The 14485-nt window shown below is 40.1% G+C and overlaps 1 protein-coding gene across 1 annotated transcript in view; it reads right to left on the bottom strand.

Moving 5' to 3' along the window:
- Nucleotides 1–7641: 7641 nt before the first annotated feature.
- Nucleotides 7642–14485, bottom strand: part of LOC118327983 (vesicle-associated membrane protein-associated protein B/C-like) — a gene marked incomplete at its 5' end in the record, with an annotated part of 13176 nt that continues 6332 nt past the window's right edge. The window contains 3 exon segments of the mRNA XM_035661551.1: nt 7642–10317; nt 11780–11959; nt 12980–13060. Coding sequence (XP_035517444.1) covers nt 10162–10317; nt 11780–11959; nt 12980–13060 — 417 coding nt within the window.

Raw genomic sequence — 14485 nt, 5'->3', positions numbered from 1 at the left:
AACCTTAGCAACCTGGTTGCTTGTTTTAGTGAAATGTGAAATTTGTCTACAGGAAAACATAATTGAACATATGTGAATTATTTTCCCCACACAATCTTTCTTGCCAGTTTCCTGGGTTAGACAGTAATTTATAGCCTTTATGCACCACCTCACACACTAGTAGGTATGTATACTATATATAAGCAAGTCACTTTTGTAGTGAAGTCTGCATCTAGCTGATCTTGAGAACGCTGTATCTACATTTCTACAGCTTAATGCAGCTGCTCACAAGACAGTGCTAACATGCTGATGTGTAGCAGGTATAATCCTTACTATAGCCTACTCTCCATGTTAGCATACTAACATTTGCTATTAGCACGAAACACAAGTAAATCTGAGACTGATGGAACGTTTACTTGTGGCGTTTGCCAAAGCTGCTGTTTTATTTCAAGAACCAAACTGAAAAAAAAAAAAATTGGGACTGTAGCATCAGCTGGATTTTGTCTTCTCCCTGGTGTTCGTACTGTGGTCTGATTCAAAGCCCAGATAGTGGGTGAGCGTATTGCCGTTTGATAAATAACTGTCATATGGCTCACACATTACACAAGACATTCCAGTGCAGGTCCAACTGCTGAAAACACACAGAAGGATATCAGATTGAATGCACAGTGTTTCATGAGAATGCACAGCCGTCAGCCAACAAAATAGATTTCGCAGTCGCTCTGGCAATAAATGAGCCGAGAGGAGCAGCAGTTTGGAGACGACAGAGGAATATATATATATATATATAGCTACAGCTCTTCAGTGTTGTGACTGAAGCAAATGAAGCGTCGTGCTCCACGGAGAGAGATATCTTCCACTTGTAAAATCCTGACACCTGCTTTCTACAAAATGACAGCAGGCAGTTTAACTCAACTTAATACAGAATATCACACAGAATTATCGGCCGTGTCTAAACTTTTACATACTAAATATTTCAGTGAGGAATAAAAGCTAAATATAAAGATACACTGCACAGTGGAACTTATTGTTGGAATATAAGATCCAACATGAACACACAATTATATGTCAGAATCAAAATCGTTTTGGTGATTTAACGTGACAGATTTCTGTGTTTCTTAGTTAGTCTTAGTTAGTTTTTCTCAGTCCAGCAGACACAGATTTATGCAGCATATTCATTTGGAGCCACATTTCTGTCCAATATTCACTCTCCTTTTAGCTCAGTTTTTGGTCCCCACTGACTTCTGAGGGGAATATCTGTCTCCTTTGCTGCTGAATACTTCATTGTCTTCACAAGCTAGTTGCTAACTTTGTCTATATGCTATTTAATAATGGCTGGAACAATATGATGAGAGCAGTGAGACTGTAACTAAACACTAAAGCTGTGCTGAAGGCCGGAAAACCAAAACAAAGAACGAAGAGACTATAAGAAGAATTAAAAAGCTCCATAGAGTGATAGTTCCCTGTGTGGTAATATATAAATATTAATTATAGCCACTTGAAAACAACTTGTCTGCAATTTTGCACTGTAGGATATCTTCTATGATGCAGCTTTAAAATGAGGAAATGAAGGGGAAGAAAAGACTTTGAGATTTCCGAGAAAAGTAAAAACATAAAAAAAAAATGAAGGCCAAATTATGTTAGTTGGCTCTCTAGCATTCAAATAGTGGGGACAGAAAAAAGAAAGGAGAGAGAGAGAGAGAGAGGAGAGAGAGAGAGAGAGAAGTAGTCCTTTCCAGAGGCTACATGCTGTTCCTATTAACTCCTGCGAGAATGGTGATGGCAGCTGCTAGCCCCATGAGGTCATCCTTCAGGCTTGGATGGAGAATTTAGGTCTCTAACCCCCCCGAGCCAACACACAACGAACACAGACTGAGACAAAGAAGAACGGATGAGTGGCATTTATCTGTGTGCAGAATGTGTCATTAAATGAACCTGGATAAACCCCTGCTTGCTACCAGTGAACCCACGTGGATCCACCCAGGTTTGTCGTGTGCTGGAGATTGGCTGTGTGGTGATGAGCACTGAGAGAAGGACCAGGAGGGAGGAGGAGGGGGGCTGCCACAGTTTTTCATTGTCTGTTTGTGGTTTCTGTTGTGCACCATAAAGTAGAGAAACTGACTGGGTGGAGAGGAGTTCAGGGCCAGCCTGTCAGCAATCAGGTTTAGTGAATGCATCCACTGAACAATAGAAACAAAAAGATGAAATACAGACCTCATTTAATTAGCGAAGTAAAAAAGAAAAAAGCATGATTGCATACTGGATGGGTGTGTGTGTGTGTGTTTACACAGTCTTGATATTTCAAGTCCATTACATAAAAAATACAAATTATATTCTTCTAAACTGTTCATTGTTGGACCTCATGAAAAAATAGTTACATTTTTGGTGAATTTTCTTCCGGATTAGATGAATATCAGGTATGCTAAGCCAGAAGACAGTAGTAGCATAAAGACTGGAGACGGGTAAACAATTACCAATCTGCCTACCAGCACCCCTTAGGCTGACTAATTCATTATATTTTGTGTAGAAGTGTAAAAACAAGGCCAGGCCAATCGAAATATGCTTATTCGCTTTTCTGGTGGAGAGTTGAAGATAGAAAGAAAAAATCCACCTCCAAGCATTTCTGAAGCTCACTAATCAACATGTTATATTTCCTTTGTTATAAATGTTACTAACTGGATCTTTGAGGCAAAAAGAAAAATCCACTTGCATTTGCATTACTTAGTATTTTAACAGGAAACCAAGAATTAAAGAACACGTGTGGTCATAAATGAACAAAGTGGCCAAAATTCCTTCAGTGAACAGGCAGATGAAAACCTCCAGACAAGAAGTTAGGTCCAAAATTATGTTTAGTCCAGCAACAAATGTAATAAGGAAACTCTTAAAGGTTGGAGCTGTTCACGTGGACCACTGTATCACATGTAAGCTTTTAGCTGACATTTTTTTTTTAGAATAAATCTAGTTTGTTGTTTGACTTTCTGTAGCCTCTTATGAACTAAGACCATAAAAGACCCAACCTTTGAATATGACTTCAGGAAGAATGTTCCTATAGACTGAAAAAAAAAAGGAAAACAAAACAAGCCCTCAGGAGTTTCCTTTCAGCTAAACCAAGTTTCCAAACCGCAAACAGTTTGGTGGTTTAGTCTGACAAATGTTCTGGTAAAAGAAAGACACAGTGCTGCTTTTGGACAGACTCAATAGAAAATACAGCAGAGGTCCCATCTCCTGCCTTCCCATAAAACTCTTGCAGTTAATGCATGCACACACACACACACACACACACAGACACACACCACGGAGATGACATCACTGCAGTAGTACGGGTACCTTCCAACCTCTTTCACTCATTCAAATTTCAGGCTCTGTTAAGAAAATCCCATTATTTCTATAAGAATATGAGCTGCAGCTGCCCCATAAAAGATAACATCAGCCATAAGTTGGCCGGCTCAGTTGAAACAAATGAGTTTCTATTGAGAAATGTGTCCTTTTGGCTCTGGGACAAATGAACAAAGCGCTGTGTGTTGTGCCCACAGAGCTGCAGCACAAGGCAGCGACTGCACTTTCCTGCTTGATCTCAAGCCAAAAAAAAAAGTGGACTCCTTTCTGTCATGACCTCATGCTTACATACTTAACCAACTACTGAACAGATCCCGCCTATCCGACACCACATTCCAGCACAGAAATGTTCCTTTTTCATAAAACAAACTCCTCATCTATCAGGACAAGTAGTGGTAAAATAAGTATTCACATCTTTTTATCAGGTAAAAGTAGAAATACAACAATGTACAAATACTCTATACAGGTGAAAGTCAGATAAAATAGTAAAGAGCAAAAATGTAGTTACGTTAAATTGTTGTGAAGAAAAAAAGCCTGTTTAACTGATATATATTACAGACAATATTCATTGACTGTGATATATAATATTATGATATTATATGAAAAATTCACACGTTTTGTTTAGAAAGTCTGTAAAGTAGCCAGTAGCTGAATAAAATGGAATTACTCAGTTACTTTAAGCACATTTTTAAGTAACAAATTTACTGTTGTAGTTGGTCGAGTTGAAGTTTTAACTACTTTATTTACAGCTGTTTACAGTACGATAGTCCGCTGTCTGGAGTTGGATCCCCTCCAAAGGGGCACAAAATAAATCCCAGGGGTTGTGAGATGATTAATGGGGCAGGAAGGAAGGAAAAACAAAGTTCTGTTACACAAAAGTGTATCAATGCTTTTGACTTGTCTCTTAATATTTGCTTGTTTTGTGAAATATTGTTTTTTTACCTCTTTGGGTGTCAAACTGTTAAATAAACGTATCTGACAAGTTTAGAGAGGGAATCACTCATTTTGTGAAACTGCTAACAACTTACAGACATCTGAAAAGTGACGAGGGGCCCTGTATCTGTTAATAAAGGGTCACAAGTAAAAAGGTAGGAAACCAGTGGTTTACTCTATTACAATGTATGTACATCTTGTTATATGTTTTTTATGTAAACTCTTAATCTGAAAACTATCTTGTGAGCTATCAAATAAATACAGTGAAGTAAAAAAGTACAATATTTATGTTTGAAATGTGTTGCAGAAGAAGTAGAAGTACTTCCAAACTGTACTTAAGTAATATACTTGAGTAGATGTACTTTATTACTTTTCACAACTGCAGAACACAACAGAAATATACTCCTTTATTCTCTTTTGCCACCCATAAATTATAACAGATGGACAGTAATGTGCATTATCCAGTATGAGACAACCTATTTAACGTATTTGTTGCCTTTGGGACTCATTTTGACAGAAGCATCCCCCCTAAGAGCTATCTGTCAGTTCTGGTGGCTTGTTAAATCAGGTCATGTTTCTGTTCTAAGGTTAAGATCACACAAATGATTGAAAAGGTTTTTGCTGGAGAGATCTGCCACAGGCCGATTCTTCCAGACTGCATCCCTCGCTGCCAGTTGTCCTGCCTCCAACCTCTCTGGCAAGCTGCAAATCCTTTTTAAATAGTTACGGCCCCAAAAACTCTTACAGGGACCTCTTGTAAGGAGAAAATTTGCATGAAATTCGGCTTATTTATGTGCCAAACAACTATGCTGTGCAGAGTATTTTGTTTCACTTTGTGCAACTTTGAGAAGGAAAATAAATTAGGTGTATATATAAACATGCCAAATATGTAAAACCTGTAGATGAAGCAGGAGATGGATTGTTTTCTCTGCATGCTTTAATGACTGTGTAAAACAATAATCATCATGTTGCCAAAAGTAATTGTTGCACACAGTTAACACGAAGAGTAGAAGTGTGTCAGGCTGATGCATAATTAAATATTTTATACGTTTTACGACACTGAAACGCAGCCAGTCATCAGGTTTATTGTACAAAGACCTCAATGAAGACCAGATTGACTGAGAAAGAAGCCGGGAGCGAGGCAGATAAAGATCAGTCAGACTGTGGACAGAATCCAGCACAGGGGTCAGAGATCATTGTCTGATGTGGGTTACTGGTGGTCAGTATGAATAATAAGAACAGATTGGGATAATGCACAATAATGTCAAAGAACAGTTAATCAGGTCACCAGTGCTTTGCCTTGTGGGAATATTATATCATTAACTCATGTAAGGGCTCTGCTGAGCAGTTTTCTGATGCACATTTTAGCTTTGACCGCTGCATTGTCCGATTGGTGAAGATGTAAAATGTGTGTGTTGAGCTCTCAGGCTTCACTTAAACCAATAAACAAGTCATAGAATCGCTGCTTTTCTCAATCCTGGTGTTCTGCTTTCTTGATTTTGAACTGAAGTTCGATACAGAAAGTGACTCTTCAGTTTGTTGATAAGAGATCTGAAAGGAAGCCACTTTTGATGTCTAATTTACCCTAAAACAAGTCTGTGAATTCAGTTTTGGCAAACAAACATAGCCGTAACATATGAAATGTATCCTAACGTGATGCATTACAGACCATTTTCCTCGGGGTGGCCAGTACTCACTGTTGAGTGAGGCATATTAATGAGTATGTTCAGGTTTTTCTGCATGGCACGGTGCTGCACAGAGGTTAGATTATGATGTTTGCTTATAACCAAACTGTGTGTATCTAAAATAAACCCCTGATAGTCTTCTGAATGTGCCAGCAAGAAGAAAAAAACATTTTATTTATCCTCAACATCAACTTTCACTACTTTTGCAGCTTGTACCTCAATTTCTGATGCCTGGAGCTTGGTTCTTCTGTTTCTGTTCTTAACTTTCATCAGTGTTTATTACCAAAATCTGCTTCTCATTCATTTTGTGTGCGCAACAAAAACTCGGCAAAACTCAGCAACAGCCTGTGTTTGATCTCCCCTTAGACTTCAGCAGCGAGTGAGTTGAATGCAGATCTGGTTGGGGAGGTGCACTACTAAATAATGTCCCCAGTGAAGCTGCGGCAGTAGAGAAATGGTTCAGCACAAGAAAACAAACTACCCAAAATATGGTGCCATGTGAGCAAATGGAGCAAGTGGGGTAACCAGACTTTTGCAACCCTTTTGATTTAATGTTGCTTTACTGGCATTTCTGATTGTCTTACCTTCAGGGCACGTGGCAGAGGGTGAACCACGTTAATATAAAATGGCTAAAGGAATTAGGGCAAAACATTAGACTGAGGTGCAGGATTTCTGGAAAATATGCTTATTCACTTTCTTGCTGAGAGTTAGATGAGAAGTCTGATGCCACTCTCATGCCTGTAAATTAACTATAATGCTGGAATTGCTTAATGTTAGATGGAAACAACAAGCCTGGCTCTGCTAACCAGCACCTCTAAACCTCACTAACACGTTAACCTTGTTTGTTTAATCCGCACAAAAAAAGTTATTGTTTTATGGGATTTGTACCAGACTATTTCTTGGCCTGGGCGCAGTGGATTCCTGGTGTTTCTGCTGGTCACCTGGCAACTATTAAGGTCAAAAACAAAAATGTCAACCTCTTTGACCTCTTCTTCAGGTGAGCAGCGACCCTCAAGACCTCTTATAATTTTAATCTCCTCAGTATTTCGAAACATTCCTCAGCGATTTACCTTGGAAATGGATTATTTCCCCACAGAATGTAGAAATGTAAATTAATATTGGTCGGTTTCCACCATTGAGTTCGCAGCTGTGTCTTGCTGCGGCCAAGCCAAACAGCTGAGGAGCTACCGGGCCCAGGTGCACACCGGGGGGTTCCTGACACAACCTCCTCTCTGCTGCCTCCGGCCACGAGGTGCAGACAGAAACACTGTCTGGTTGTTACTGATACAATAACACAGGATGAATCACCAGGATTTTTATTTAACTCACACCACAAGTGCAAAAAAAAAGAAATCCAAGGGGTAATTAATTTCCTTGCAGCTATATATTTTAACACTCTTACCCCACTGCAAATTGTGGTACTGCTAAATAAATTAAAGCGGTAGCAGCTAACAAGCCAACACGGCTTTAGATGTCAGTGGCAGCAAGTCAGGCTGTGATGAGAGAAGTAAGAGTAGAGAGCGGTGTCTCTGAACAGCCTGTACTTTTCTTTCTGTGATGGGGGGCGATGTGTTGTCTTTACAATATTTTCCCTTTGGTAATCAGTCTGACAAGCTTTTAATAATGAAAACATGTCTTGTGATTTCATATATTTCATATACAAACATGTACTTTGTAGCTAACGCATAACAGGAAATGACTTCACACGGATAGGTAGGGGCTTTATTCATTTAATTTATTAAGATGCTACATAGTCCAACCAGGTTGGATTGTTTTTATACACCAGAGAGACTACTTGACTAGGAATATTAATCTTCTTCTCAGATAGACTTATTTATTTATTTATTTATTTATATACATACAAAACAGTTTCCCGACTGCTTACATTGATCACGGTGATGGTCAGAGACTCCAGAACAGGTCAGTGTAGTGTGTTTAACAACCCGGGCCTGGATCAATTAGTATTTACATGTAATTGTCATTGTTTTGTTTAATCCTACTTGGAGTACCACACTGGTGGGGTACACAGGGGTACGTTTTTCTCATAATCACAATAACAGTGTATTATCTTGTCTTGTGTAAAATGTTTGCATACTCCAAACAGAATTCACTGAACAAGAAGAATTTTCTGCAAGTACTACGTGACCCAGGTCTTGATAACCCAAGATGGGACTGTAAGTTCAAGCCTGCTCTGCCCTCCCTTCTAAGCAGCAAGTCATCCTCAACCAACAACTTTACAGAGATACAGCAGAAACACAAGCTTATGTTTATCTTAACCTCTTCCCCACCTGTCAGATCCATTGTCTTCCACTCCATCTAACATAAAAAGATGCGGGGGGGAGTTTTGTGATTTTTCGTTCAGTTTAGCAAAGGGGAATATGCTCTGTATGTGGATACAGTGGGATAGAAATATGACCGACTGCTCTTTTCTGTCAAATATTGCAAAATGACGCTCTCTACTGCTGTTTTTTTTTCTTCCTCATGCAAATTTGGAGATGAAACAGTTTGTAGTAGTTTTTTTTTGTTTATTTCTGACAAAAAAAGAACCATCATCTCTGGAACAGTACAATGTCATCATGTGGTCCCCGCAAGGCTAAACTGTATGTATTATTATGTATTTATTTACCCCCTCTGGCTAGAGAAAAAAAAAATGGTTGTTTGCTGCAGGAAGATCAAAGGAGAGACACTCTTAATCTTAGTGCATTTAAAATGAACACGACTTCAAATGCAGTGAGGATATAACATTAATAAGCAACGGATAAATGCTGAACAAACACCAAAAACTGAACACAGGCCTGCAGTGGAGTGGAAAAAAAAAACAGCAAATCACCAGCAGTGGAGAGCAAGCAGCTTAAAACACTCATTTGCCCCAAAACAACACAGAATGTCAACAAATGTATGGCTCAGTAGGAAAATATGAGAAAACAAAAAAGAGCTGGAAAAGACCAAGGTCCTTTTGTTAGGACACTGTAACAGGACCTTGGTGTTGATGTAAAGGAAACACGTAACTATTGCCTCTATATGCGCCTTCTGTCCACTTGTGGTTTCTCACTATATGTATGCATGCTTTCTGTGTATATATATATATATATATATATTAATGTACTGTATATATACCTCCATCTTGGCCTGAGAATAACTTGCCACAACAGGTCACAAGGCAAGACTTTCATCTGGAGAACATTTACAGAAATGATCTAATCCTACAAATCTGGAGCTCATTTCTGGTAGCTGCGATATTCCTAAATGCTTCAACCCTTCCAAACAAAAGAATTACTTAAAATCATAAAAATGCAACAAAACACAAAAGAGAAAAGAAATAAAATCAGAAAAATGTAGTTGTGCAAACCTACAGCCAAATAACATATTATTATCACCGTTATAAAAGCAATTAAATTAGATTCAAAAGTCCAGATGCAACACTCTGTGTGAACGCATGCAATCAAACATCCCCCTCTGACAACTGGGGACGCGGTGAGCACTGAGTGACAGGTGACGGGAGTAAGGTAGAGTGAAAAATAAAAAGGACACGAGGAACAAAAATACCTATGGTATAGTGTTTCATACACTGATCAAGGTTCCTCTACAATCAAAGACAAGCCGATTTTACAAAGCCTCTGACTGGAGGAGTCAGTTTGATAGCCCTGTGTGTGTAACCCCGACTGCGTGGATCATCTCTCTGGTAAATCCCTTCCTTAAAGGGGGTTTAGCTGGAAGGAACACCTGGGTATACTGTACAGTGGGGGGGATTACATATACATATACATAGGCTCTGGCCTCCGTCATTTAGAAAAAGAAACAACAATACACTAAAATGACATTCGCACAATTTCAAACTGACTCAATCGCACCAACACTAGCTCGCCGGTGTTAGAAAATCCATTGGTCTAAATCACTAGCATTAAATCATGTTTCCATTACCCCCCCACCCACAGAACCAGTCATCTGTATACATGAAACTTTGGGAAGAGGGCCAGATGATTATGTGATGATTACGTAGAGGCAAGACCTGTAACAGTAGGTTTGTTCATAAGATGGTGAATTGTTTTTTCTTATTTTTTTTCCCCTCATACAATACTTTTGAAATTTTTTACATAAATGAGACTGAATCAAAACTAGTACCACCCCCCACCCAGTGGATATGGCATTTCTGATCCAAAATCCCAGATCCCGTGTTTGTTTTCATCCCCCTGAAAGCATGCTGCGGCCGACCGAACTGCGCTGCCGTCTACAACACCAACTTGCCCACGATGACGCCCACCAGAAAGAAGAGCACGATGATGGCCACCGTGCGGGCGCTCAACCCCTCCTCTTTCTTTATGCCAACTGAGGAGTGCTGAGATGACATCATGTTACTCTTCCTCATCCGCAGACCGTCGTCCTCCTGGGATGGAGGGGGGAGAAAAAAAAAGAAAGCGTGTGAAAAGGTGTGAGGAGAGTGAAAGAAATAATTGAGAAATGATGAAAGAAAGAAAGTGCGTGGGAATAGGATGGGTGGTGGTGGTGGTGGTGGTGGCGGCGGGAGGAGTGTTATAATAAAGAAAGGGAATGTAGAACGTGGAAAAGAGACGGGTCAGGTTCGTCAATCAGTTCAATAAGATAAGACAGTATTTGTTCTACTAGCCTCAAAGAAATAATGATCTGGCTTAAATCTTCATCTGACCCTATCCCCCCGCGAGGACTGCAGGCAAGGGCGCCAGGCTGTCTACACACTTTCATTTCCCAGTCAGGGGGGTGGCGGGCGGGCTCTCTGTTAGTTGCTTAATCCTCAGGCCGCAGGAGCAGCCCAACAGTCGTTCTGCCTCTGGCGAGAACTTAAAAGGGAGGAGGTTGGATGGTGGTGTTTGAGGGAGGACAACTTTTCTCTAGCTGTCTGTGGTGCTGTGGTGTGTGTGTTGTGTGTGTGTGTGTGTGTGCTGTGTGTGTGTGTTGTGTTGTGTGTGTGTGTGTGTGTGTGTGTGTGTGTGTGTGAGACTTACTTCCAACCAAACCTTAACAAAACCCAGTTTTAAACCTCACTTCACTGATTTCATTGATCGTTGTGATTGATGTCACTGATTTGCAAAACTGCCTTTGAGCTTCAAACCCTGAGGTCTGCTACTGATTATGGACACGAGCAGTTAACCTCAATCTTGACTCTCAGTTCAAATAAAGAAAAGGGTGGAGGACGCCGCAACGTCATTTGCGTGAATCAGTTTCCACTTAATTTGCTTATCTTGATTGTGAATATCAATCAATACAAAACCAAACAAAAAGCCCCCAAAAGACAAGAAGGAGACTCTGGATGCTCAGTGATTTCATCTTCTAATTTTGATGATTGAGATGAGGGAAGGTTTTTCGTTGCTCATTCAGAGGAAAAAAACGTTTTCTCTGTCTTTGATTTAAGCCAGAAGGTAGATTGGTTGGACTGTAGCGTGTTAAAGAGTTAATGTACGTGAAACATATTAGAGGTGAAATGATTAGTGTTTCTCACACTTTTTACACCGCGTACCACCTCAGAAAATATTAGTACGACCTAGTACGACCATTATGATTCAACTATGTTTTATGAAATAAGCTATTAAGCAAAGGCCCTAGTTTTCAATGAGTGTGGCAACTGTTTAAATCGTTTAAATGAGATGTGTCAGGATCTGTCTGATTCAGCTCAGCAGAAATGAATCCAAACAGCAAGTTAAATTTAATTTGATTATCAGTTCACCAGGAAACGTTTTAGCCAACAGAGTCTGCATCCATTTGAAGATCGTTTAAAGTTTGTATTGAACAGTTGGACTACAGTCATACCTGTGTCTTTACTGTCTTGGGAAAAAAAAAAGAACTGACTGTGGTCCTTGAGTCATCTCACTCACCCGGATCTGTTTGTTTTCTTCCCGTAGCCTCTGAGCCTCCATCTGCAGCCTCTTACACTCCTCCATGATCTTCTTTACCTCGCCGTCGTCGAGGGTGGAGCTCATTGACTTTGGAGGCAGCGTGGAGGAATCTGACTTCAGCAAGCTGGACGACATCATCTTGTTGGACTCCATGTCATGCTGTAAGTAGGTTACAGGGTGACACGTTATAACGCAATAAATTGTCTGTTGCTGCTACAATGTTTCCATGGCGATTCTGACCGATGACTTGGCACACGGGGGCAATTTTATATTTGTATTTGGAGACTTGCAGGACAGCATGTATGCGCACACGCAGGCGTGCAGGAAGACAGAGCCTCTATCTCTAAGTTTGCGGGAGAGTTCACCCAGGGGTGCCTTTCATAAGTGGAACAAGCTGGTTTCCATCAGCATTATCTCTAACGGACTCTGTGGTGCACAGTGCTGACTGGGAGCCGTGTGTTTGTATCGCACAGCTCATAATGAATTGAAAACAACCACTACGGGTTCCTTTCCCTCCTCGTGGTCGTGAAGCGAGAAGACTCGGCCCATACCATGACGAGATAACGTCTCTACAGCTGTGTGGGGTCTGAGAAGAATCACAACAATAATATACTGCATGTGAGAATGAACAAAGTGGTCCTCTGAAGGGCAGCTGATGCCTGGGAGTGTGGCTGAGGCAGGGAGTGAGAGGTGGACGTGGAGGAAAAGAGGGACAAGATGGAGAAAGGGATGAAGAAGATTAATGCTAAAAATGTAGAGACGGCATAGAGAAGACAGAAAGAGTGTGAATGAGAAAGAAGCTGCGACAGTATTGGAGTGCAAACAAGAGGAGAGATGACGACTGAGAAAAAATAGATGATGTGTGATGCTGGACGACAACAATAAACATCATCTATAAATAATGCAGCCACTCCTTAACACAAATATTAACAAACACACATGTACTGCACAGAAAGAAGCAATAAAAAGGCATGCATCTGTTATGTTTGGAGCTGCGTGATAGATAATAAATGACATATCAAAAATTAAAAATACATTGTGGTGCCCTGCTGTGGCCTGTGATTTCAAAAATAATGGCAGGAAGCACAGAGACGTATCCCTCCCTGGAGTTTCTTTGATATCAAATCTGTAGTGACAACAAAAACTGACAGGGGAGGGGAGCAATGTGCATGTGCTTACCGATTTTTCGTTCTCCACTGGCATCTCAAAAACACACCTCAGCTTGGAGTCCATCAGCTCATCTGGCTTTGCCTCCTTCCACTGGAGGAACCAAAAATGAAGAAAAAAAGACTATCAACACATTTTTACTTTATTAACATTTGTGTATGTCTATTTCTAGGTTACATGTCCATACCATGTCAGATTGATTGGCTTCTAAGTTGGTATATGCAGAGGAACAAGTATGTTAAGAATAAAGACAACAGGAAGGATCGAGTATGTCAGAACAACAGCAACAAAGGGAGTCTAAGGAGATGGCTGGCTGCTGAAAAAGGCTCTTCAGGGGAGGACAGAAAGCTCAGATAAACCTTGTGCTGTCAGAGGGTCTGAGGCTGAGGCCACTCAGCAAAAACACCAGAGATGAGGGATAACAAGTCGTCCATGTTTTGTGCTTCACTCTTAATTAGTAAGATTAAGGTGTTTTTAGTGTTGTTTCTTTTATTCCAAGTAAAATCCTTTGAGTATTAGTTGATTTAGAGATTTAAATAATAGTTTTTCGCACTGTCTGGCTCCAATAAACACAACATTTTATTTATTATTACATTTTTCTCTCCAAGAGCACAAAGACGAAGGCATTTCTAACTGAACTTGTTATTTTTTATGTATTCTGCCAGAACCACACCAATTATTTTCTTAGTTGAAGAAAACCATTCATTTAGATTTTGGACTCACAAATATTGTAGGTTGAGTTTAACAAACACCTTTTAGATTTTTGGATTAAGCATTTCCTCTCTTCAGCACTGAAGTGTTTAAGACACTTTCACAGTTTAACATTTTACGTGTCTATCACAGTGTATTCTTATTAAACAAAGTTTTCTGTGCAATTAGAGACATTTAAAGGTAAATTGTAGATTCTGATTATTTTCAGAATGTATGTTCAGTAATATTTGTTTTCAATATATCATCAAAAGTGGGGAAATCATTTACATGTGCATAGTTTTGAAAGTCTCCTGTCGTTCCAATTGGGTGTCAGCAGCTCAATGTTTAGACATAATAAAACACTAAAGCTTTCAGTACCATGGTTGGAAACTATGAAAAAAGTAAAATATTTTCCAGTAGGTTACAAAATATTGTTGAAGAATTTTGAAACCGACAGGTCTGACGATGTACGTGTGAGTACCGTTCTCCCTTTGCAAACACTCATTCAGGCTGTGGCAGTATTAGTCGACTTGCATGTTTAACGTTTTCATCAACAGCTGGATGGTTATCAGAGAAATCTGCTCTGTCTATTGTTCCCTGACTCCACATCTCGTGTGAAACAACAATGGAGAGAGATTTAGCACCCGGAGGACTGCAGTCTATCTGTGCTGTGCTCTTACTACAACCCCACCTCAAAAATCTGCTTTCAAGTCAAACTTCTGTTACAGTCACAGGGTTGCACAATAACCCACCGGGATGCAGGCTCTACCTCAGTGCAGTGTCTCTTTTTGTAACCGTCACTCAGGTTGATTGTGTGTGTGTGTGTGT

This window comes from Morone saxatilis, unplaced genomic scaffold (assembly GCF_004916995.1).
Source record: "Morone saxatilis isolate NCDOM2014 unplaced genomic scaffold, NCSU_SB_2.0 Contig18, whole genome shotgun sequence".
Classification (NCBI taxonomy): domain Eukaryota; kingdom Metazoa; phylum Chordata; class Actinopteri; family Moronidae; genus Morone; species Morone saxatilis.
Note: the sequence above shows the minus strand (reverse complement) of the source record. Positions and strands in the feature narration are given on the sequence as shown.